At 56.2% G+C, this 22,656-nt stretch overlaps 8 protein-coding genes across 8 annotated transcripts; 1 reads left to right on the forward strand and 7 right to left on the reverse strand.

Annotated features, from left to right (window-relative positions):
• Positions 1–180: 180 nt before the first annotated feature.
• B0T15DRAFT_500898 (uncharacterized protein) lies at positions 181–1,450 on the reverse strand (the record flags this gene model as incomplete). The annotated part of the gene is made up of 4 exons (XM_062867385.1): positions 181–474; positions 603–831; positions 918–1,171; positions 1,232–1,450. 4 exons carry the CDS (start codon positions 1,448–1,450, stop codon positions 277–279), a joined length of 900 nt encoding a protein of 299 aa, XP_062724975.1. The 3' UTR covers positions 181–276.
• A 2,204-nt stretch (positions 1,451–3,654) lies between these two features.
• B0T15DRAFT_391209 (cupin domain-containing protein) lies at positions 3,655–4,228 on the reverse strand (the record flags this gene model as incomplete). Its single annotated transcript, XM_062864573.1, has 2 exons — positions 3,655–3,969; positions 4,052–4,228. The coding sequence occupies 2 exons, from the start codon at positions 4,226–4,228 to the stop codon at positions 3,655–3,657; spliced, it is 492 nt and encodes a 163-aa protein (XP_062724976.1).
• A 1,307-nt stretch (positions 4,229–5,535) lies between these two features.
• Positions 5,536–6,825, reverse strand: B0T15DRAFT_391360 (uncharacterized protein; the record flags this gene model as incomplete). The annotated part of the gene is made up of 3 exons (XM_062864584.1): positions 5,536–5,672; positions 5,744–6,050; positions 6,121–6,825. 3 exons carry the CDS (start codon positions 6,823–6,825, stop codon positions 5,536–5,538), a joined length of 1,149 nt encoding a protein of 382 aa, XP_062724977.1.
• A 608-nt stretch (positions 6,826–7,433) lies between these two features.
• Positions 7,434–8,625, reverse strand: B0T15DRAFT_133478 (uncharacterized protein). The gene has a single exon (XM_062861776.1). It carries the CDS (start codon positions 8,381–8,383, stop codon positions 7,583–7,585), a length of 801 nt encoding a protein of 266 aa, XP_062724978.1. The 5' UTR covers positions 8,384–8,625; the 3' UTR covers positions 7,434–7,582.
• A 163-nt stretch (positions 8,626–8,788) lies between these two features.
• B0T15DRAFT_566078 (poly polymerase catalytic domain-containing protein) lies at positions 8,789–14,930 on the forward strand. The gene is made up of 7 exons (XM_062870686.1): positions 8,789–9,822; positions 9,878–10,877; positions 10,930–11,201; positions 11,262–11,372; positions 11,948–11,979; positions 12,245–13,961; positions 14,057–14,930. Exons 1-7 carry the CDS (start codon positions 9,058–9,060, stop codon positions 14,498–14,500), a joined length of 4,341 nt encoding a protein of 1,446 aa, XP_062724979.1. The 5' UTR covers positions 8,789–9,057; the 3' UTR covers positions 14,501–14,930.
• Positions 14,931–16,523: 1,593 nt separating this feature from the next.
• B0T15DRAFT_430609 (uncharacterized protein) lies at positions 16,524–17,929 on the reverse strand. Its single transcript, XM_062865719.1, has one exon. It carries the CDS (start codon positions 17,794–17,796, stop codon positions 16,984–16,986), a length of 813 nt encoding a protein of 270 aa, XP_062724980.1. The 5' UTR covers positions 17,797–17,929; the 3' UTR covers positions 16,524–16,983.
• Positions 17,930–17,986: 57 nt separating this feature from the next.
• Positions 17,987–20,012, reverse strand: B0T15DRAFT_526450 (AP-2 adaptor complex mu subunit APM4-like protein). The gene is made up of 3 exons (XM_062868910.1): positions 19,579–20,012; positions 18,550–19,519; positions 17,987–18,477 (listed from the first exon to the last, which is right to left on the reverse strand). Exons 1-3 carry the CDS (start codon positions 19,913–19,915, stop codon positions 18,471–18,473), a joined length of 1,314 nt encoding a protein of 437 aa, XP_062724981.1. The 5' UTR covers positions 19,916–20,012; the 3' UTR covers positions 17,987–18,470.
• A 488-nt stretch (positions 20,013–20,500) lies between these two features.
• Positions 20,501–22,196, reverse strand: B0T15DRAFT_391161 (Bestrophin, RFP-TM, chloride channel-domain-containing protein; the record flags this gene model as incomplete). The annotated part of the gene is made up of 3 exons (XM_062864571.1): positions 20,501–21,651; positions 21,729–21,876; positions 21,939–22,196. The coding sequence occupies 3 exons, from the start codon at positions 22,194–22,196 to the stop codon at positions 20,501–20,503; spliced, it is 1,557 nt and encodes a 518-aa protein (XP_062724982.1).
• Positions 22,197–22,656: the final 460 nt, after the last annotated feature.

Genomic DNA, 22,656 nt, shown 5'->3' on the forward strand with positions numbered 1-22,656 from the left:
CGCCCGCCTCCCCTGCAAGTCCTACAACCTACAAGTATACTCGAAAGAGCAAAACAAAAATAATAACGACTATGCCCGCCTACCTCCCCCACGGGTCCTACAACCTACGGGTATACTTAAAAGAGCAAAACAAGCAAGCCAAAAGAACTAAGTGGCAGCCCTGCAGGATGTTAGTATACTCCAAACATGCCCTCCACATCCTCACAATATATCTACATCCTCCACCCTGGCGGAACACGAGCCGCCCTCACCAAACCACCACCACCAAACCACCACCTACAACTCGTACCCGTTGTCGGCTTCCAGGAGCGACGCCCATCTCTCCTCCTCGCTGCAATCCTGAGCCTCGACGTCTCCGATCGCGGTGAAGAAGCCATCCCATTGATGGTCTTCCTCGTCCTTGGCGGTTGTCGTCACAACAGGGGCGGCGACAGGTGTGGCAGCTGCGGCCGAAGCCGAAGCTGAGGATTGATCCTGCCGGGCCCGAAGCCGAGACTTGGGCTTCAAAATCCGTCGCCCCTGGGGCTGCACGGATTGATGAAGGTCGCCATCGAGGTTGAGGTCGACTGGCGCTGTCCGTCGTCGTCCAGAGGCTGAGCAACGGCAGCGTCGACCACTGCAAAGTGCTCCTCCCATCGTTTCGCCTCGTCGTCGTTGACAGGCGCGGCACGGCGGAAGACTCGGAGCGTTGTTGGCGGCGGAGGAGTTGTCGATGGTTGTCGCAACAGGCGCGACGACAGGTGTGGCAGCCGCGGCCGAAGCCGAATCTGAAGATTGACCCTGTCGGTCCCGAAGGCGAGACCGAGGCTTGAAAATCCGTCGCCCCTGGGGCTGCACGAATTGGTCGAAACTCCAGTCGAGGTCGTGGTCCACTGGAATCGGCACCGGTGAGGTCGGTTCTTCAACAACGGCAGAACCGATCTCGGCGGAGGGTTTCCTCCCAGTTTCTCTCTTCCGCGAATCGATCGAAATCGAAAGCCCAGTCAAGGTCGAGGTCCATTGGAACTGGAGCCGGCGCGGTCGGTTCTTCAACAACGGTAGAACCGATCTCGGCGGAGACTTCCTTCCATTTTCGCTCTTCCTCGTCGTTGATGGCGGAGGAGTTGTCGATCGTCGGACCAGTAAGGGCGGGCAGAGCGGCGAAGCGGAAGCATGGCGACCCTGGCCGAGACTGGCGCGATGTGAGCATCCAAATCATATCAGGCTGATGGCAGGCCTTAGGTTCACTTACCATGTCGCTGACCGATCCTATCTCGTCAACATCTTGATCCTGCTGAAAACCCGTGTCTGTGTCGTCGAAACCGGCAGACACAGAGAGCGGCAAGGGTCCCGGAAAAGGCTGCTGCTGTTCTTCCCCATACACGATGTCGTCCAGAGCGGCGGACAACGCGGCGAGCTCGAGAGGGTCGGAAGCGTTGAAAGTGAAATTCATAGACTCAACCAGAGCCATCACATCAAGCGCGTTTGGCTGATCAAGCGAAACCGACTCGACCATGTCCTACATGGCCGGCACTTCCTGCTGGATGCAGATCTCAGAGGCTGGCGCGGAAACAGGGACCAGAGCCTGCTGAGGGCCAAACTGAGGGGCCTCGGGAAGGTTGTCGCGAGCAGGAACCGCCGTCACCCCCCAACTGGCTGAAGGGGGGAGATCAGACGGGGCCTGGAAGCTTTGCGAGGACGGTTGGAAGTTGACTGGCCACGGCGCTTGGAAGTTGACGGAGCGCGGCGCTTGATTGTCCTCTTGCCCGCTACGCAAATCAGTTAGTACGACAAGATGGGAGGACAGCGAGAGGGAGACCAAGCTGGACTTGGCTTACCAGAAATGAGGGTATCCACGGGATCCTCCACCACTTGACGTCGCCGTTCTGCGTCCAGACGAAGCTGCTCCTCGTGCTCGGCGATCTTAGCGTCGAGCCGACGGACGGCTTCCCTTTCCTGCATGAGCGTCGCATGCATCTTCTCGATACGACGCTCGTTGGCGATGATAGCCTCGAGGATCTCCTTAATCTTGGCGCTGAGGTAGACCTTCTTCAGGCGCGTGGCGAAAACTGTCGTCGACAGGTCAGCCAACCGGTCGGTCCACAAAAGGTTGGGCAAAGGAAGCGACAAGGGAGGAACACTTACACAACTTGACGAGGGTTGGTGGTTCGACGAACGTCTTGTCGAGGAATTCGACCGGCCCTATCTCCGCGTGCCTACGGGGCACCGATGCTGCTGACGGGGAATCGCGCCAGCGCTCGTGTTGCTCCTTGCATGCCGAACAGATGGACCGGCTGAGTGTGGCAAGTGTCGATCGTTGTGTGCTGTATTCATTCCGTAATCTGGCGTAGGCGGTCTTGAGCACCTCCAGGCACTGCTCCTCGCAGAGCAGGCAGGCGATGACGAACGGTACTAGATGACGGACGTAAGCGCAAACATGGACGAGGGAACTCACCGTCCAGTACGACGCGGTAACTACCCCCGTTAGCAAGCCCGGGGGGGGGAACGGCCCCAGGCGCACCAAGCGGACAGGAAGAGAAAGAAGGGAGGGAGGCAGAGGAGGACGCGAGTCCGTACTGACAGGGTGACCTGGGCAACTCGAGTCCGTCATGGCAGGGTCAACGGGAGTCCCTCATGGAAGGGGCAACGCGAGTCCGTAAGGCTTAACGCGAGTTTGTTGTGGTAGGGTCATCGCGAGCCCGTAATGGCAAAGAGAGGAAAGTGCGTGAGGAAGGTGCCTGCCTGCCTGTGCCTGTCTGCGTGCTGTGATTCGTTCGCCGTCCACGCTGCCGTGGGCAGCGTCGACGCGAGTCCGCACTGCCATGGGCTAAGCCAGACAAACAAACTGTGAGTCTCGGGTGCCTTGGGTCTTAGGTCTCCTAGATACGGCGAGTGTCTCGTTGTCTTGGCTGTGCTTGGAGCTGTTGGCAGTGTCGGGTGTATTGGTGTCATGGATGGTCGGAGCGTGATGCTCTTCCTACTCCTGTTGATCCTCTTGAATCCTCAGTTGAGATGGATAAATGTGAATATGCTACGCTGTACACTGACTCCGTCCTCCCTCACCTTTGCTGCTTTGCCTGTTGCTGTGGTATGCTCTCCTGAATAGTAACGCATGTCCTCTCCCCTCCATGAAGGGTCTCTGCTTCAAGTTCTCTACGTACTTCTATGAATCCACGGTCGCCTGAGGGCGTCTCTCGTCCTCCGTTGTCGTTACCGTTGCCGTTACCGTTGCTGTCGCGGCTTCTGTTTCGAGATACACGCCCTTCAAGGGCTCTAACTGTCGGACATTTGCGGAGAGACTGTGTCATGGCTCCTACGGATACAGACCGTCGCTGTTAAAGAGAATCCTCCTCCCACGTTTTCCCGTAGAAGCACAGGTCTTTGGCATCCAACAAATGGAAAAATACCAGCTGCTTGGTGTCATTCCGAGGGGAAGTCTCTCTGTGTGCGCAGTCCCGTGAGTACAATCGATGTCGAAACCCATCAATCTAGATGCCATATCCTGTCCAATGCTCGATTATCGCATCGAGGCAAATCAAATCCCTTGTCAGAGCACATGTAGTCATCGCCAAATACGATCGAAGAGATCAATCCAAATACAGTAGCTAGCTGGCGAAGTAATCCCCGAGCAGCGCGTAGCAACGAGCTAAAATCGCAAAGCATCCAAGTCGGCCCTCACTCTCCCTTAACCAGTCCCTCAGCCTCATTTTGCGCCTTGCTCCGCCGACTCCATGGCGCGGGCTCATCCCGACCCTCCTCCTCCGCGCGATCTCCTTCCTCTTTCGTCTTGTGTACCGTGGTCGGCTTGTGCTCTGCGGGCGAATATACGGTGTACAGTATCAGCGGCGTCTGGCCCTTGTTCAGGAATTGATGCTTTGTTCCCGCCGGTACGATCACCATGTCGCCCGCCTTGACCTCCTGCTCTCGGCCGCCAACTTGTGCAAGCCCCTTGCCCGAGGTAAAAGTCAAGATTTGATCAACCGTGTGGATCTGCTCGGGTAACGAGTCATCTCGGTCAGTCACGGCCATCAAGACAAGATCGGTCGCGATCGGGTGTTGCTCCGGTGCTTACTTCTTCACCAATATCTCCACCAACCGGCACCGTCATGAGCACCAACTGCGAGTAGAGACCCGTCCAGAGCACCCGTCGGAACTCGATCGACTCGGCCGGCAGTGCGGTCGTCATGCTGGGGAAGTATTGCATTTCGTGTTTTGGCGGATCGCTGCTGGGTGTTTGGAAAGTCCCCATCTTGTTCTTGGTCGAGACGCTGATTTGGGCCACCTGCACGTTTGGACAACCGACGATACGGTTCCTTGGATTCTGGAGAATCGGCACGGGTCTGGATTTCGTCGGGAGCGTTCGCAGGAAAGCGACACGAGGAAGAAACCACCGAGAAGGCGGGGCAAACATGCCTGGCGTCATTTTGATTGAATACTCCTGCCGAAAACTGCGTACCGATACGGAGACAAGGCAATTGGGATACGATGAGATGATAGATGAGACGATGGAGGCGTCCTTTGAAAACAGAGGTAGGAGGCAGATAGTAATAATAAACAACGAACAGTTGAGGGCCCAACGCCGCCTCTGCTCCTGCCTTGGAAACGAACCAAGATAAATCATTATTTGAAGGGAAAGCATGTAATCTACCCATGATATCATCGATCCAGTATCAATTGAGGTGCTTACAGATCGCCGCCCCACAGGACACTTCTATGCTCTGCCTCAAGTTGTATGCATGACTATACCCAGAGCAAAGTTCTTGCGACACAGGACATGTAGCTCCCATCATACAGATCTGTAAGGCTAGGAATAGTTACAGAAATCGGCGATGACTTCCGGACCCGGGTACGCACTAGTGGTCTCCGAATGGTCCGCCGACTCGCAGAACCTTGGCATGCACGCCATCTCCGCCATAGACTTTCGCGACATGCGGCCATTGATTGCTCATAAGCCACCATTATACTACAGAAAGCACGTTCTATCTCAACCTACCCCGCCGAGCAACTGCAGGTGGACAAAACTGCGACTTTCGCAGAAGAGAACCCATGCCCGAGATGCTGTCTTGGCAGCTTGGGCATCAGCAGAATACCGCCTCCCCCACCCTCTGCATGATGGCAGAAGGGATCTCGTCATAACGGCATTCTCTAGACCGCATGGTTGCCGTTGAACTTGGGATGGACGTTTCAGACAAGCGTCTGTGCGGACACCGTGACGGGATAAACAGCTCTCGGATCTCCGGGAACCTGGAAGGCGAGCGAAAGGTTTCGGATGGCTAAAGACGAGCTCAGATGAAGCAAGGCAAGCAACTGGACCCTTCGCCGTATGTAAGGTATGTACGCCAATTCGATCCGAGAGCGAACCGCAATTGATTTAAGGTGGCGGCAACTGGCGTCGAAAACTTGCGTCTTTGTTGATCACTCCGGCGTTCAGTGCTCCGTCACAGCCCGCTGGACCAGCTGCAAGCATTCTGCAGGATCCTCGAAAATGTGCCATAAGCTCCTGATCTCGCGGTCAGCAGTCTTGCTTTGCTCCTCGTCACAGTGTCTGTTGGGAGCCTACCGAGGCAGCCCGTCAAATGCCTTTTCAAACCTTTCCGGCTCGTTCTTCTCCTTGATTCCAATCGCCGCGATGTCGTTCACCTGGCGTATGAGAATCAACTTGATCCATCCCGGAAACGCCCGCGCAATGTCACCTGTGACGGACAAGAGACAAGATGTCAGCTGAGGCAAGTGGACATCGCGGACCACGGTGCGAGCCGCTTACCGTATGCCTCAGGGTCACTCTGCGTCGAGTCTCCAATGCATATCATCTTCCGGCGTGGCAGCCAGCGGTGGATCTTTTCCATCCTGTCGACCTTGTACCGTTCTGTTTCCATCGTCAGGCTTTGGAGCAGGCCGGATACCGAGAGGATCAGCTGCCCGTGGGGGTAGTATGCGTCCCTGAAGCTGCGCAGGAAGGGATACAGGTTGTAAGGAGAGGCCGAGAGGTAGAACCACGGCGCCGACGGGCCTACCAGATCCCGGATTTGCGAGCAGAGTTCCGGCATGCCCGCCACCGGGGTTGGCTCAGACTACGCACACGAAATGCGTATCGTCAGCTTCGCATCCTATTTGCTTCACATGGGGATGATCGACACGCACCACAAAGGTTGACCGCAGGATTCCGATGGGGTTGCTCGTCTGCGTTACTTTTATCGTGTCGTCGATGTCCGAGATCACCGCCCACCCATCTGGTTCCGCAAAGACTGTTTTCATCTCCAGCATGCCGACCACGCCCTTAGGCACTTCTGCAGCTGATGTCACCACAGACCCTCCCGCCGCCCCTGGGAGGGCCTTCAGGTCGCTGGAAATGCCGTTTCGGCCGGTCGGGCCGAGCTTCAGAGGGGTCGAGCCATTGAATTTGACCTTGATCTGCCTTCCGGGGAGGATGCACATGACGAAAGGACCAATACGCCGCTCGACCGCCTCCTCTTGTAGCTCCCCTCTCGCCAGTCCGACCTTGTCGGCGATATCGCCCACGACGTCGACGATACTTTCCGACGGCTGCTGATCGAAAGTCGCGGCCACGAACTCTGCCTGCCACGTCCCTTTGCTGTCTCGGAATGCAACATTGTCCATGAGCCAGACCACGTCGTCGCCGCTGATTTTCGCCGGAAGCGGGTTGCGGGAGCCAAGCCATGAGAGCACCTCCGTGATCTTCTGTACCTTGCGTGAAGTGCGCGATTGGCTTGTCGAGACGCCGACGAGAGATGACTCGGTGTCGCTGAAGTGACTACGGCTACGAGTTTGTCTCTCGAACTCAGCAGTGGTCCGCCGCGACGACGGCACTGACCGCCGATGTGACATGGACATGGCTGGCGAAGTATTCGGTCTTTCAGGGTCACCGTCGGATCCGATGTTCCGTTGTGCTGCAAATCGAATTCCTCTCGGAGGACAGAAGAGGTCTGTAGTTGGACAATGGACGCGTGGGAAGTCGAAGTCAATCAGGTTTGATATCTGTTACAGGAAGGCTCGCCATCACAGCCAAGTTGGCGGCGGCTGGCCGTGATCAGCATAGCGCCGAGCTCCAGCGTCCCCGCATGACAACTGCTGGTGACCAACCACCTATGCCAACAGAAGGCAATCCGGCCAGTAATGCACTAGCCCCGAATACCACCGAACCTGGTATCTGTCGTTCATGCGCCAGTCCTGATGCGCGCCTGCCAACTTCTCGCTCTTCTTTCCACGTTGGGCCGTCCTGTGACTGCAGCTGCAGCTGATGCAGTGACGACCCTGTAGGCTGCAGCTGACACCCGGCTTGCGCATGAGGCGTGTCCGTGTCTTGCGCACCCTTCAAGGTTCAGTTTCTACGGTCGGTTAGAGATAATTACGGCTCGAAAGAAATACAATTGGCAACGATGGCGATATATTGCACAGTCACGACGCGCCCTCCCTCGGTCAATAAACCAGGGTAGCCGTCTACCAAGCATCGATATCGGCCGGACTTGCTTACACTCTAGGACTAGAGACGGAACGAAATTCATTCGGCTGCTAATTCTACTCCCCTTTCAACGTCCAGTCTGATCCGATCTGTTCAAGCGAAAGAGGTTCGCCTTCCTATCTATCAACCCTTTAAATGACACGCCTCACCGTCTTCGCAGCCAAAATTTTTTTTAGCTTGCTCAATCAAACGGAACTGAGCTTCAAAGGCAGTGCCATCGCCACCCGCTGTGCAAGCGGCTTCTGTCTGGCCTACCTTCCTCGGATTGGCTCTTTGGTCATCCCGCTTCAGCAGCAGCTCCTCGAAGTCGCACACGAACTGCTTTTCATGCCGCTCCCAGAGTGCTGCCGTCTCAGACCAGATATCAGGCCTCGGATACTCACCTATTATCCCCGTCCGATCCCGGCGGATCCTCGCAAGCGAAACGTCGAAGGCTGGACTGTCGAACCGACCGCGAAATGGGCCTCGCAATGACGGTCGCACCCTGTCCCATAGGTCGCGAATCTGCCTATATGTCAGCCCGTTCGCAATCACAACACTCTCGTCTTCAGCCTCCCCGATTACGCTGTCCTGGCTCACAAGGTCTGACATAGCTACGGATGGCCTTCTAGTCCCGTGGCTGCTCACTAAGCCCAGGTCAGGCAGATGATAGTGAGAGTTGGGTGTCATGGGCGTAGTAAATCTAGCAGCCGAAACGTTTCTAACCGAAGCCGAGACCTGGGCGCTCGACATGTTTGAAACTGTGCAGGAGATTTGGGAAACCAAGCCTGGTGCTAGACGGGAGCCTGGAAGGTGGATGGGCGGTTGATTCTGCGATGCTCTCTGTGTTTTTATACCGGCGATTCTGGGGCACGAGTTCCTGTTCCTCATGTGCAATACACATTGCTCTCCTGATCGATGCTGGCTTCTTTGTCCATGCTCCATAAATTACCGGGAAACAATGACAATAGGATGTAGTTTAAAACGTTCCGTGCGCAAACAATGAAGGCGTCTTCAACCTGCCACAGTCTCATTATGGACAATGACACGTTGTCCGTTAAAGACATGAGTTTGTTTAGGTGTGGAAGGAAATCACCTACACGGTAATAGCCAACCACCGAGGAGGCCGCTCGACGATCTACAGTAAGATCGAGATCACTGGCACACCCAGAATTCATGGCCTGCGGGCATCACCAGCAAAAAGCAAGGTTGAGAATATTTGCCTCGATTCCATTTGGCGACGCAGGACAGAAAGGCGGGTCGCTGCCTAGCCTGCCGTGGAGCCTGTTAGTTGATAGCGTCTTGGTGCCTGCTGGGCGGCTGCTGAAGTCTCGTGATCTCGCGCACCGACCCTTTCAGGGGCCGTTGTTGCCTGCTGTTGAACGCGGTAATGGTCAGCTTGTCCCGATTATTTATTTACAATGCGTTCCTTCCTCAATCAAAACTCACTTTTCAAGGTGAAATCTTTCAATTGATCCAGTTTCATCACAAATGTTGATGGCGGCGCCTAGTTCTGCATTTAACGAACGTCTCGCCTCGCCCTCCTGCCAATTGCGCGCCAATAAACTGTCTTCGCCTTAAGTTTGAAACACCGTCTCCAAGACCCGCGCCGTGTCAAAATGCCGCCTAAGAGGGGCAAGAGAGCGGCTCCGGTGGCCCCTGCCACTCACCCCCTTGACGGTTGCAAAATCGCTTTCAGCGGGACCTTCAGTGGGACAACACATGCTTCAATCAAGGCCAAGGCCGAAGCCCTCGGGGCAACCGTCGCAAGCACAGTGGCTATTGACACGACGCACCTCGTGGCAACGGAAATCGACTTCAACAAGCCGTCTCCCAAGGTAGTCAAGGCCCAAGCGCTTGGCATCCCCATTGTCGCCTTGGATTGGTTGTCGTTGTGCGAGCAGAATAACGCCCGAGAGGCAGAGAAGGACTACGTCCCGGGAGCCTCTGCGAAGGATGCCACTGCACAGACGGACACAGCCAAGCCAGCATCTTCCCAGAACGATGTCACAGCACCAAGAGCCAGCAGAACGCGGAAGCGTGCCTCTCCCCAGGCTGCAGACAACACCTCTGACACCGAGGCCGCGCCAAAAGCTAAACGAACGAGAGGGCGGACGGCCGCGGCAGTCAAGACAGAGGATGATGTTGATATGCCGGATGTCAAACCGGCGGAGCCGGAAGAGGAAGCAAAGCCCAAGGTGAAGACCGAGCGTGCGGTGGGCGAAGGACAGGTTGCCAAGCGCAAGGACGTCCAGATCCCAGTCGACGAAGGATGTCCTTTCGTGACTTCAAAGGTCTATATTGATGACTCTGGAGTCATCTACGATGCCTCGCTAAACCAAACCAATGCGTCCAATAACAACAACAAGTTTTATCGCCTTCAGGTATGCTTCGAGCTGCACATCTTAGCTTGGTACCTTCCTCTGACGTGTTCCGCAGATCCTGGTTGATGGTAACGGCGTATATCGCTGTTGGACAAGATGGGGAAGGGTCGGTGAGCGTGGGCAGACCGCCGTCGTTTCCACAGGGACTCTTGACGAGGCCATACGGCAGTACGAGAAGAAATTCAAGGACAAGTCGGGCCTACCTTGGAGCCAGCGCGGGGACAACCCGAAGCCGGGCAAGTACGCCTTTGTCGAGAAGAACTACGAGGAGGATGATTCGGACGAGGAAGAGGAAGCGGGCCAAGCCGAGGCGAAGAAGACGTCCGATTGGAAACCACCCAAGAGCACGCTGGAACCTGCCGTCCAAGAACTCATGAAGCTCATCTTCAACCAGCAATACTTCGCCAACACCATGTCGGCCCTGAACTATGACGCCAACAAGCTACCGCTTGGCAAGCTTAGCAAAGCCACCATCACCCGTGGGTTCCAGGCGTTGAAGGACCTATCCGCTCTCATCGACGACCACTCTCTTGCTTCCAACTATGGAATGACATACGCCCCGGCGGTTGAGCATCTTTCCAACACCTTCTACTCGCTCATTCCGCATGCTTTCGGCCGGAATCGTCCACCAGTCATCAACGACCAGCAGATGCTTAAGCGAGAAATAGAACTTCTCGAAAGCCTGAGTGACATGAAGGACGCGGCGCTCATCATGAAGATGGACAAGGCCGGGGACGACGACATCCACCCTCTTGATAAGCAATATCAAGGATTAAAGCTAAAAGAGATGACGCCACTCGATCCGGCCAGCGAGGAGTATGTCCAGCTTCAAAATTACCTGCTCGAGAGCCGAGGCGCGACCCATGGACACCGGTACAAGATCGAGTCCATCTTCAGAGTCGAGCGTCAAGGCGAGCATGAGCGGTTCAATGAGAGCGACTTTGGCAAGATGGCGCAAAACAGGCGGCTATTGTGGCACGGAAGTCGCTGCACAAACTTTGGCGGTATCCTCAGCCAAGGCCTCCGGATTGCGCCTCCCGAGGCGCCAGTATCAGGTAAGCATCCGATCCCAGTATCTAAGGTGTGTTCTTCACTAATATACACGAGGGTACATGTTTGGTAAGGGCATTTATCTTGCCGACATGTCATCGAAGTCGGCCAACTACTGCTGCTCGTACCAGTCAGGCGGCACGGCCCTCCTTCTGCTCTGCGAGGCGGAGCTGGGCAACCCCATGCAAGAGATGCTGCACGCTTCGTATAACGCTGGAGACGGTGCGAAGGAGAAGGGTATGATTTCGACATGGGGTAAGGGTCGCACCGGTCCCAGTAAGTGGAAGGATGCAAGCTGCGTGCATCCATCTTTAGCTGGAGTGATGATGGTGAGTCCCTCTTCCCGTGGCTAAACCTAGATTGCCCCTCGGCTCACGAACCCTCGACAGCCTGACACATCAATCCTCCCTTCGGACACCAATGTCCCCGGCGCCAGTTTGTATTACAACGAGTACATTTGTTACGACGTCGCACAGGTCCGTCTACGGTACCTTTTCCGGGTAAACATGGCGTAAACGGTTGCGTTTTGTCAGACGGGCCGTGGAAGGGACTGTAGCAGGTTGTTTGAACACTTCCTGTCTGCCTGATGGCGATCATGGGGTCTCCGGCTTCGGGCTTGATGTATTTGCTTGCGGGATCCGCTGAAGAGCTTACAGTGTGCTTAGTTACGAGTAATCATGGACAATATTGGATCGAGATGGCCGGCCAATGTCGATTGCTATTACGGTGCCTCTTCCTGCCGGGTCAAGCAGGTACTCCAAGCATCGATGTCAGCTGGACTCGCCTCAGGATTGTATTTTCTTTTCTCTTTGCTTTATCTTTGCTTTCTCCTCCACTTTGATTCTCTCTTAACTGTTACCTAGATTCTCTGTTCGAATGGTCGGGATGGGGAGTATGTTGCGAACCTTTTCTCTGACCGTGGTAGTAGTTACCTACCTGTAGTATGTGCCTATCCTGACTCCATAGTCGGATGCTGTTGTTGTGTCACGTTGGACAAGAATCCACCGGGCCGATCCCCCAAGCTCATGCCACTGTGGGCCCAACACGTTTTGCAGTTCCCGATCCGGTTTCTCAGGCCCCACAGGCCGGAAACCAACCAGACCCGAGGTCGGTGAGGTCTGAGCAGCTTGCAGATGATGGCCTGGACACGACAGAATGCGTGCAATGATCCGGAATCCAGGCTCGGGGCTCTCATTTACCACGTCAAAGAAAACACCGCGCCGGGTGCGACTTCACCGGGGCGACAGCGCTTCAATCTATTATCGGGCAGGCGAGGTCATCAGCAGCGGATGACACACACACACAACACGGCAAGGGGACCCCCGAAACACCAGAACTAATCCCGAGACACGGTGCTGCTGCTGTCCATGAGTGCCTCACCGCGGCCACAAAAGCGGACCGCGAACACGTGCGTCACATGCCGTGCGCGCAAAGTCCGGTGCGACGGCCGGCGAGGCATCTGCACCAATTGCGAGCGGCTCGGCTTCGGCTGCTCGTACGATGAGAGCGTCAGCGTCGAGGTCGTCCCGGGCGAGAGCAGCGGGCCCGCAATTTCGGTGCCCCGCCGCCGGGTGCGGCAGGCGTGCCAGAACTGCCACGCCAGAAAGGCGCGATGCAGCGGATCAATGCCGAGTTGCGACCGGTGCCGGGCCCAGGGGTTGGAGTGCGTCTACCGGCCCGGGAAACGGTCGCTGCCGCTGCCATTGCCGCTCCCCGCCACCTCTGCCGCCCAGTCGCCGGGAACGATGATGCATGAGGATGTATCGATGAGCCACGGCGGCGGATCCAACGACTATGGCACTTCCAGCAGCACCGCCAGTCCCATCCCGGCCAGCATGGACCAGGCCGATCCGGACGACGCTCTTGCCCTACGAGCCTTTGACAATTTCTTCCGCCACATCCACCACATCGCAATGTTCTCTTTCCTGCACCGGCCGTCGCTCATGGAACGCTACCACGCAGGGGGGCTAGACCGCGCTCTGGTGCTTGCCCTGGTCGGCATCACGTCGCTGCTGACTGATCTTGGCCCCGGTATGGAGGAGTACGGCAACCGCTGCATGGAAGAGGCGGTATCGCTATGCCTGGCAGGTCTTGAGAAGCCCACCGTACCCCGTCTGCAAGCGTTGGTCCTTGCCATCAAGCACCGGATCCTTGCCAAGCGCTTCTCGGGCGCCTTCATGCTCCTCGCCATCGCCAGCCGGTTTGCCACGGCTCTCCGGCTGAACCACGAGAACCCAGACCTGTGCTTCCTCGCGCGAGAGGCACGCCGCCGCGTGATGTGGTCCATCTATATGATCGATGCGTCGATATCCGTGGGTCAGTCCGAATTCGCCCTCTGGGCGGATGCTGAGCACCAGATCCACCTGCAGCTCCCATGCAACGAACGGAACTTTGACTTTGACCTGCCAGAGCCGACAGAACCGCTCCGGCCTCCAGGCCCCGACGCTGGAGGCGTCGTTCCGCCGTTACCAGATGTGCTTGGCCTCATGGCGCTTCATATCCGTCTCCACTGGATGCGCAGCCGCATCTTGCAGTGTACCGCGAGAGCGGCAGCCTCGCCCTCGGCGGATGTGCTGACCATGCTGCCGAGACAGTTGGCCGAGCTCGCTGCGGAGCTCGAGGTGTTCGAGGCGCGATTGCCAGTGTCTTTCCGCGGGACGGAGTCCAACTTCCGGCTCCGCAGCTATTCCCCGAGGCTGGGCATCTTCATCATGACCCACGTCTGGTGGAGGCAATGCCATCTCGATCTCTACCGTCTGTTTCTCCCGGGCCTAAAGGAGGCGCTTGCCCCACCCGCCTTGCAGCAGATGGACCCTCTTTTCGTAAGGCACAGGCGTCAGAGCTGCTACGAGCATGCGAGAGCCATGGCGGATATGTTCTCGCAGCTGCTAAGTCTCAGCAGTAGCAACACGCCGGTGGCCGACTTGGACTTGCCAGGCTGCGCCCTGCAGTGCTCCAGGGTGCTGTACCATGGCTTGCAGACAAACGCGGGTGATTCAGGCTTCACGCAAGAACGGGTGCGAGAACTTGCCACTGTCTGTCTCCGAGCTGCTCGGCAGTCCACCCCTGGACCGGCATCTTCCAGTATTGTAGGTTTTCCTTCCGCTCCCCATCCCCCCCCCCTTTCCCCCAACAATGCCTTTACACGAGAAACCCACTTATGCAATTTTTGCCCTTTGCCCAGCAAACGGATATTGAACGGCTCATCGCCAACGGCCTGTCGCTACCCGAGGTTCCACCAGCTTTACCGGACCGCGCTCGCAGTCTCGCCGGCGGGATGGACACACCCTACCTTGCACCACGCCCGCCGGTCCCGGAGACGAACCAGCTGCCGATGGGCCCTCCGGTCCCATCGGACCAAGCACATGCAGCAGGAGGAGCTCTTCCGCCGATGAGACTGCCAACACCGAACCTGTCCCCCATGGCGGCGCTAAACCTGCCAATAGCTGACGGGGCAATACCTGCCGCTCCTAGAGTTGCACCTTCTCAGGCGAGCGCTGTGACGAGTGGAAGTAATGCATTTGAGGAGGTGGGCGACGGGCTCAACTTCGGACCGGAGCTGTTTGGGCTGGATTCATGGTCTGTGTGGGCAGATATTCAGCACTTTCCTAGTGGTAGTATCTCGTGAGGAGGCACAATATGGGGGATTGCAACCATTTCTCTGCTGTAATGGGGGCTTGAGTGGTTTTCCCGTGTTTAAATGATTCCCAGCCTCCAGGTCCCCTTGACGCCAGATGGGGCGTTGATGTCGCCATTTCACGTGCGCGTGGGGTGCATTTGGGGTGCATTGGGGGCGTGCAGCGTGGCGTTCTGCCCATTTCCCCTGTCGGCTCAAAAAGGGAAGTCGAGAGCTGGTAGCGGTAGGGGTAAGAAGGCGCACGCTTTGAACGACAACGAAGACCAGAAGCTGGCGTTGTTATAGGAAGGTGACGCAATGCTGGACTAGTAGGGGGTTCAAGACTTAGCGGAGCTTCGGTCGAGCCTTTAAACGGTGACCCCCGTAGCTGCTACATGCTCACATACCTAGTATCTGTCTTACTATATCGTTCCCAACTCTGTTTCCCAACTTCCGCCATGCTGTGCTTCTAACATCGCCTTGTGACCGCTAGTTCAGCCAACGCACTATGGCGTATTCGTGGGTAAGGTCAAGGCCGCTATAGCTCCCCACAACTCAGCATTCCTCTGAGCAATTCGAGGCTGTGGTTTGACCCTTTGGGTATGCCCCATGAGTTACCTTACTCATGATTACTGTACCTAAGCAACGACGGCGGCCGCCCGCAGCTCATATTCAACGTATCTCAACCCACTTCTTGTTCCGAACCTCAAGTCGTTCAAGGCGTCTGCCACAAAGAGAAACTTCGGACCTCTTCCCTTTTCTATCCATCGTCAACTCTGGCAAGTATCATCAATGGAGGCTCATCAACGTCCCAATCGGCTTGAAGATCCTTGCCCCAATTTTCAACCGCTCTCCAGAGGCAAACCGTGTAGAGCCAAGGTACGGCAACCCGCCCTTCTACCACCGGGGCGAACGAGGCATCAGGTCCAAAGTTCTACGTGAGAAACTGCACACCGCCGTGAGCGACACCAAGACTCAGATCTTCATACCCCGGCTCTCCCTGTGATCAACCTCCGCCTAAGCCGCATAATGCCTGGATTATAGTTTATGCCCAGCGCGAGCTCGAGCGGGCCAACGAACTACTTGACCGAGCCCCGCCCGGCTTTTCCGAGTGGCGAAACAAGTGCTAGGCTATGCCGACAGCGGAGACTTGGAGACTCTACAGGTCAAGCGGCTAAATGAAGGGACGGCGATGTGATCGTTGATAATAGTTGGGACTTGAGACGCGCCCATAGGCAGGAGGTCCATGGATTGGAGTACAGTGGTCTCCCTCGAATTTGATTTGAAAGCTATCCTTCCCAGGAAGGTCATGACAGAACCAATGGGATCAAGCAGCTTCAGAAGCGGTGTTCAAGGGGTCTATTCAAGCCTGCTGAAGGTTGAGAGGAGGGCTGGACAACCGTTGGATGTGTCCATCGTAAGGGTGATGGAGGGGGCTAATCTGCTGCCGTCGAAAACTCTGCCCGCATCACTACACAGACCTTGACTCTTTCCGACTCCTTAGTCTGTGAGCTGTGTCAGGCGACTCAAGGCGATGTCTGGGGGTTGTTGTTGGGGCAGAAATGGCACGGAGCTTAGCTGTAGTGGTAGCTGTAACTGTTACTAGTAAGCTGTACAATCGGGAAGGGGATGCCGCGGAGGTCGACTCCATTGTCAACAAGGACGGCGTTGTGCTTAAGCCTTGAGGTGACGAGAAACAAGGCTAGACAAGGTGTTCTTATGTTGGTCTCGGGACCGGCAGAGACGGTGCGGGATTTGAAGCGGGGCCTAAATACTAGTAGGCTCTTGCTAAGTTGCTATCCTTGTCTTCGGTAAAAGTCGCTACTTTGATTCGTAAGCGGACGTGTATGAATTCGATATTGTGCTCAGAGAGTCGTGAATCCTAGATGGCACGGTCTTAAGACGCCTTTCTACCGTACAGTGGCAACGAAGAGTATTCCTCTCGTGCCGATCTTGTAATTTCGAAAAGGTTGGGAAGAATTCTGGAGCTATGGGGAACTTGATCAAGCCACGTCGTGTTGCTGTCGGTGGACCATCCCAGCGAGAAATCTCTATACTCATTCGGCGAGGCTGTGGTTCTACGCACCTCGGGTCTCAATGTCTCCCAAGCCTAGATCATCTTCTCGTCTTCCCGAGCTTTTAGGGTTGCGAAACACATTAATCACGCCCCCTATCCCTGAAAGCCAAGGAGAAACTTCAAGGCTTGAAAGAGCTTGAAGCCAGGCCAACCCGCCAGGCATTTGACTGTGATCCTACACCCACACTTCCTGGCTCAACCGAACGGGTTGTGTACATTCGCTTGCCATTAAACCACAGACCTCCGCGTGTCAAAAGCACAATAACAACAGCCCGTCTCCCACCATTCCCAAACGAGCCCCTGACTCAGGTGGTCTAAGACCTTGGCAGATATGGAGAACCCAAGCAAGGCTGCGTTCTGGCTGTTTCTGATTTCAAGCTGCCACCAGGACCTGCTCTCAACCGGCCAAGGACAAGAACTAATCACCCCGAAGCTTCTGCCCAATTCCAACGACAACCTTGTTAGTCTTGCCATAGATACGCAACCAATAAAGCCTAAGCGCAGTGACGACAACCATAAGAGTCCAACGGTCCCCCATCTCTCCCGAACAACCGGCCCCCTTCAGCTCCAACGAGAACAGGTGGTTCCAGGACATCACGTTGCCGCGGAACAGAAGCTCGGCGAGTATTTCGGTTCCCTCTTGTGCCGAAGGAGTTGGCGACGGAGAAGCGGACCGCGCGCCCAGCCGAACGAGGATGAACCCACTGTGGGCGCTGCCCGTCTCAACCTTCTTCCACGCAAACTGCTCTCGGTACTTCATCCTGGGGCCAACCTCGATGGCGAAGCGAAACGAAACGGCGCCGTCGCTGGACTTTGTGGCGTACATGATCTCGGTGACCAGGTCGCGGGGGTTCACATCAATGTCCAGTGGCGGCATCATGATGAAGCTTTTGACGCTGAAGGTTGACATGAGAAGGGGTTCGCGAGCTTCGTCGCCGGCGGCTGCTAGGATAGGGGCGTCGGTGCTTGTTCCGTTCCGTAGGTAGAAGCCGCGCCTGAAATGAAGCGGTCCTCTGGAGGTGAAGCCGTGATGTACCTCGACAACATATAGGAGATCGTTCTTGGTCGCGCCGCAAAGTTTGAACGTATTCAGTGCGTCGAGGACCCCCGAGAAATTGCCGTAGAGGTTGAGGACTGAAGGAAACGGGCGATATCCAGCAAAGGGAGCTGGGATTCTGCTCGATGCCCGACGAGGTTCGTCGTCCATGGATGCTGTGGCCTCGTTGCTCATAATGTGCACTCTGTTGCGCGTACCAGCGGTGCAAAAGGTCTGGTGAAATGAGGCAGTCAAATCAAGGTCGCCGAGGTTAGGGTAGTCAAAAAGCAAACGTGGAAACAGGTCGAGGAGAAACTGTGTAGCACGCCTGCGGCTCGGCAGGAGGGCAACTGCGGCTCGGCGGGAGGGTAACCTAGGCGGCGCTCTCAGGGATCCGATGATTGTACCCAAACCTGTTTCTGCTGCATGGTGAAACTGCTGTTGGTTCTACACAATATCAATGATCCATAGTAACACCGAGTGAATTGGCCTGCCCTATTTGGAAGCCCAACAGGCCTTAACCTACTGCCCAGGGCCGGGGTTACCCGGCTTGTACACGGGCCCCGTTCACGCCGTTGAACCAACAGACTCAGGTGACCCTTCAACCTAGGCAAGTTGGAGGAGGCCATCCAAAGTACGCGTTGTGCCACAAGGATATAGGCGCTAACCACAGCCGAAAAGACCAGTACGCTGCTGCTGCCCTGGGATATGTACGCTTCCGGTCTTCGAGGCCTGAGTGCCTATGCTATTTGTGAGAGACACTGCTATACCCTACAAGTAAACCAAAACGCCCCAACGCCAGTGCTATGCGGTGCTTTAGATGCATATAATCCCAAATACATGGTGGAAGAATCGGATCGCATATCGGATTAGAACCTTGGGTTCGTGTCAGCGGACTGCAAGGCAAACGATAGACAACCACAGCAGCAAGGACAGCACGCAACATACCTGATCTCGTAACTCCCTGCCCTTGTCATGTACCGCACCCATTTCACACTCGAGTAGTTGCTCTTCTCAAACACCTTCAAATACCTGACGAGCAGCCCGGAGCTTGTGAACATTAGGAGGCTGAAGTTCAAGCTTAGGGGTGGCCGACTCCAGGCCTTTTGGTTGGTCATGGCGGTCAACTCGGCCTCCGCACTCAACACAAACTCGCTCTGGCCAGTAAAGCGGCCAATCTTCCATACAATATTGTTTTCGGACGGTTCGTACTTGGCCTTGCCCTGGGTACACCGCTCCGTAATCCGAGCGGTGTTGAGCGGTGTCGGGATGCGCACGATGACATTGGTGGCAAAGAGTTTGGACCCGAAATTTGCGCGTACACCGATGCTGTACTCGACTTTGGTCTTGCCGACCTCGTTGACGATCGCGTGGACTTTGAACGGAAGGTTGACGTTCTCGGTGGCACGGTAGCGCATCAGCTCGAACTCGCCGTCGGGTGGAACAAAGCTGATGATGCGGTCGCTGTCGAATTTGCCGAGCTTCACGCACTGGTGGAACTGGCAATCCTCTAGGGTGACGCTCCCAGCGGCTGCCTTTGTCGCCTTGCTCCCCATCCTATTCCCGCTTGGAAGGCTCAGCAGCCCATCGTTGTCGAGCAGCAGTCGGTCGTTCAGACCGAACTTGCATTCGGGAGTGCCGCTGAGGTAGGCGCGCATGATGATCTGGCCGGTGACGTCCGCGCGCAACACGGCGCCGGTTGCGCTCATGAGCAGATTTACGTCCTCGATAACGTCGACAAACGCCTCGTTCTTGCGGTACTTGACGTCGGCCTTTCGCCAGGACAGCGCGCCAGTCGCTTGCATTGTGATCTTGGCTGAGTCCTCGACGGCGCGCTCCGACTTGACGCCCTCCGTGGTGATGTACATCTTGAGTGTGTCCGTTTCGGTGTTTTGGGGGTAGCCGAAGTCGATGATTTCTGCGGAGCAGGGTATCGTCAGCGAACTCCTCGCTTCGAGTTTCAAGGCAGCAACGTACCGTCGAGGAGCTCGTAGACCAGGACAAAGTTGTTCTTGACGGCTTCCTCATCGAACTTTCCGAAGTAGCCGCGGCCGAGCTGGATCAGGCGATAGAGAAACTCGAATACAAGGGCGGCATTGGCGTTGCTCTTGGTGATAGCAACCAGGTAGATGTTCTCGTGCTTGACATGGCTGAAGGTGGTGCTGCCAAGCGTAAGAATGGGCGAGCGGACCTGGGCGTTGCTGATGACTTGGATGCGGAAGACATCGGCCAGACGCGGGCGGCAGTCATTGCGGAACGCCCTGAAAATCAGGTTTTCGCCCTTTTGGTTGAAGATGAGTATTCCGGACAGCATCCTGGCGAGTCTCCCGTCGCGGCACAAAGGGCGTGAAGTATGGGCCCTGGAAGACCCGTGGATGGAGATGCGATTAGGGTAGGGATGTGGTTCATTCAGGGGCAGAATTCGAGGCCGCGAAGTTGCCGGAGGGTCGCATTGTGGGACCCGGGCGGTGTGCGACTTGTGGGGCAGTTGCCTGCAGCTGGAACCTGGAGTTCCTTCATCCCCGGATTGTCGCTTTCATCAAGGGAGCAGCAAGTCCATGCTGATCTTATCGATCAGGCATAACCTTGAATGCCTACCTTAACTGTCTGCGATACACAATACACATGATATAACCGGCCCTTAATATGACCATGACTTCAATTTTGACTGTTCCCGCTATTCCTGTACAATACGTTACCATGCGTGTCAAAGACTATGAAGGTGAGACGAGTGACGAGTCGCGTCTGACGCCGTGCAATCCAGCCAATTTTACTCCCCTTCTTAGTTCTTGGACTCCAGAAACTAAACCAACCCTACATGACTGATAGGCGATAATTAAGAAGCTTGTTGCTATTTCCAAACTCTTCCAGTAGAATCCGCTCACCAGCTGCAACGTCCTCAAACCTCTCCAGCCGAAGCTCGCTTGGCATGCCCTTTCTCAGAGAAGGGTCGTCGCGATCTGGCAGCAGCGGCGGCCGCCTCCTTTTTGCTTTGGCTTAGAAAGGTCTGCTCGACTTTGTGGATCACGGCCTCGCGGATCTTGTCCTCGGTCCGGTTCATCCATACGGGCCATCCGGAGTTGGACAGGGGCCACAGGACACGGTTGTCGATAGATTCCATCCACTCCTTGCTCTGGGGCTTGGGGCGGCTGGCAATGACGTCCATCTCAGCGGCGATCTGGGCGCAGTAGAGCTCAAGCGGGAGGTCGTTTACGTCCTGCCCGAAGGGATTCTCGATCTCGCGGCCAATGAACAGGATGCCCAGAATAATGTAGGCGGCCGCGACGGTGGCAGGGATGGTCTTCCAGTCCAGTGTCGAGAGCAGCTGGAAGGGCAGGAGGATGATATAGACCCAAGTGATCTGCGCAATGGCGATCGAGTAGGCAATGGGGAGTGGCGTGTTGAGCACACGGTCGGTGCCAACGAGCACATCGTTCAGAGCGGCGATGTTGTTGTATGCCGTAGTCTGCTGCATCGGGATGGGCAGGCGGCCACCCAGAGCGAGCTCGTCGATGTAGCTAGCCAGATAGGAGAGAATCTCGAGCGGCAGATTGCCCAAGGGCCTACCAGCCTTCTTGACGGCCTTGCGCGGATTGCTCTCGGCGAACGAGATGCCCAGGTACTCGCCGACGCTCTTGAAGAATCCGTGTCGCCGGAAGGTGCGCTGCGCGTTCTCCTTATCCTCATCGGTAGCCGACAGCGCAAAGGTGTTGAGGTGGGACACAAGACTTGCGATATCGTCGTAGCACGTGTAAGGCTCGAACCGGAGCCTGTGCTTGAGCGCGACGGCAAAGGCCACAATGAGATTCATGGCGGTCAGCTTCTCCAGCACATCTCTCTTCCTGCTCTCGGCGAGCCGCTCTTCGGGAATGTCCTTTGGCTCCGTGGCATGCACCCAGAAGAGGCGACCAAGGTTCTGACTCGCCAGGATCAGCTGCGCCCAGTACCGACGCCCTTCCGCATAACGCTCATATGCTGTGGAGCTCCGGAACGAGAGGCCCAAACCGACGACGAAACCGAGAACGGTGAGTAAGACGCTGCCAATCTGGACTGTTGTATATCGCATCTAGGTCAGTATGGCCAAGGACGAGGCAGTTAATGACCGTAATTCGGAGGTGAGAACGTACTTGACTTCACCAACATGTGGATGCATGTGATCAGCGACGCCCAAGCCGCAACAGCAAGCAGAGGCACGATCAACTTTGGGAGGATGGAGCCGTGCATCTGGAGGAAGATGGGCCATTTGGAGTGCTTCTGGATGTCGCGGGGGCCGGTCTGCAGCCGGGGTCAGCAGCGGGTACACATTGGAGGACATCATCGCCGAGGCGGTTGCATACGAAGTAGTCGTCAATGTCCAGAGAAGTATTCTTGCGGCTGAAAGGATTGGGCGCAATAAGGCGCGGCGACGTCAGGGACGCAATCTCCTCGACCAGAGGGTTGTTGCTCGAGACGTTGCTGTCGATTTTCTGGCTTTGAGCGGCCTGGACGTTGACCGAAAGAGGAACGTCACTGTGACCGCGGCCAGCACCGGGGGCACCAGCGGCAGCCGGAGCAGCCGGAGCTCCGGCCGCACCGTGGCCGGCATCATCAGACATGGTTGTCCTATGATCCGGGGGAAATCTAACACGTGCGATGCCCAGCAAAGGTCAGGCCAGGAAATCTGTCAAGGGTGACGCCGTTGTTTGGTGGGAAACGGCCGATTCTGGCTTGACTAAGACGCGCTGAACAGCGGAGCAACTACCAGGTACCTAACCAACGAGCGGAAGAAGGAGAAGGAAAAGAAGAAGAATGGAAAGAAGGGAGGGACGAAGTTAACGAGAGGTGGGAAGAAAGGGACTAGTGTACACGAGAGAACAAAGATCTGAGGCCAGGGACAGACAAAGATGGAAAAGAAATGTTGGCTTCGAGATCTTTCGTATCCCGATCCCTCCCCCTGCCAAGGGACCAGGGGTTCCATTGCAGTGAGGGAGTCTGGACTTTTGGCGGGTCAATTTGAAACAACTCCGCCAACGGGCAGGGGCCGGCTGCTGCGCTGCGCGGTGCGACCCAAGGCGC

Source organism: Chaetomium strumarium (genome assembly GCF_033439665.1).
Source record: "Chaetomium strumarium strain CBS 333.67 chromosome Unknown B0T15scaffold_2, whole genome shotgun sequence".
Taxonomy (NCBI): Eukaryota; Fungi; Ascomycota; class Sordariomycetes; order Sordariales; family Chaetomiaceae; genus Chaetomium; species Chaetomium strumarium.

What these genes read in the sequence shown, in the direction of transcription:
- B0T15DRAFT_430609 (XM_062865719.1), bottom strand. Translation starts at nt 17,796, where the DNA reads ATGAGCAACGAGGCCACAGCATCCATGGACGACGAACCTCGTCGGGCA.
- B0T15DRAFT_526450 (XM_062868910.1), bottom strand. Translation starts at nt 19,915, where the DNA reads ATGCTGTCCGGAATACTCATCTTCAACCAAAAGGGCGAAAACCTGATT. An exon ending in GGTCTACGAGCTCCTCGACG is followed by an intron (nt 19,520 to 19,578) that starts GTACGTTGCTGC and finishes CCTGCTCCGCAG; the next exon opens with AAATCATCGACTTCGGCTAC.
- B0T15DRAFT_566078 (XM_062870686.1), top strand. Translation starts at nt 9,058, where the DNA reads ATGCCGCCTAAGAGGGGCAAGAGAGCGGCTCCGGTGGCCCCTGCCACT. An exon ending in TCCCGAGGCGCCAGTATCAG is followed by an intron (nt 10,878 to 10,929) that starts GTAAGCATCCGA and finishes AATATACACGAG; the next exon opens with GGTACATGTTTGGTAAGGGC. An exon ending in GGAAACCAACCAGACCCGAG is followed by an intron (nt 11,980 to 12,244) that starts GTCGGTGAGGTC and finishes GCTGTCCATGAG; the next exon opens with TGCCTCACCGCGGCCACAAA.
- B0T15DRAFT_133478 (XM_062861776.1), bottom strand. Translation starts at nt 8,383, where the DNA reads ATGGAGCATGGACAAAGAAGCCAGCATCGATCAGGAGAGCAATGTGTA.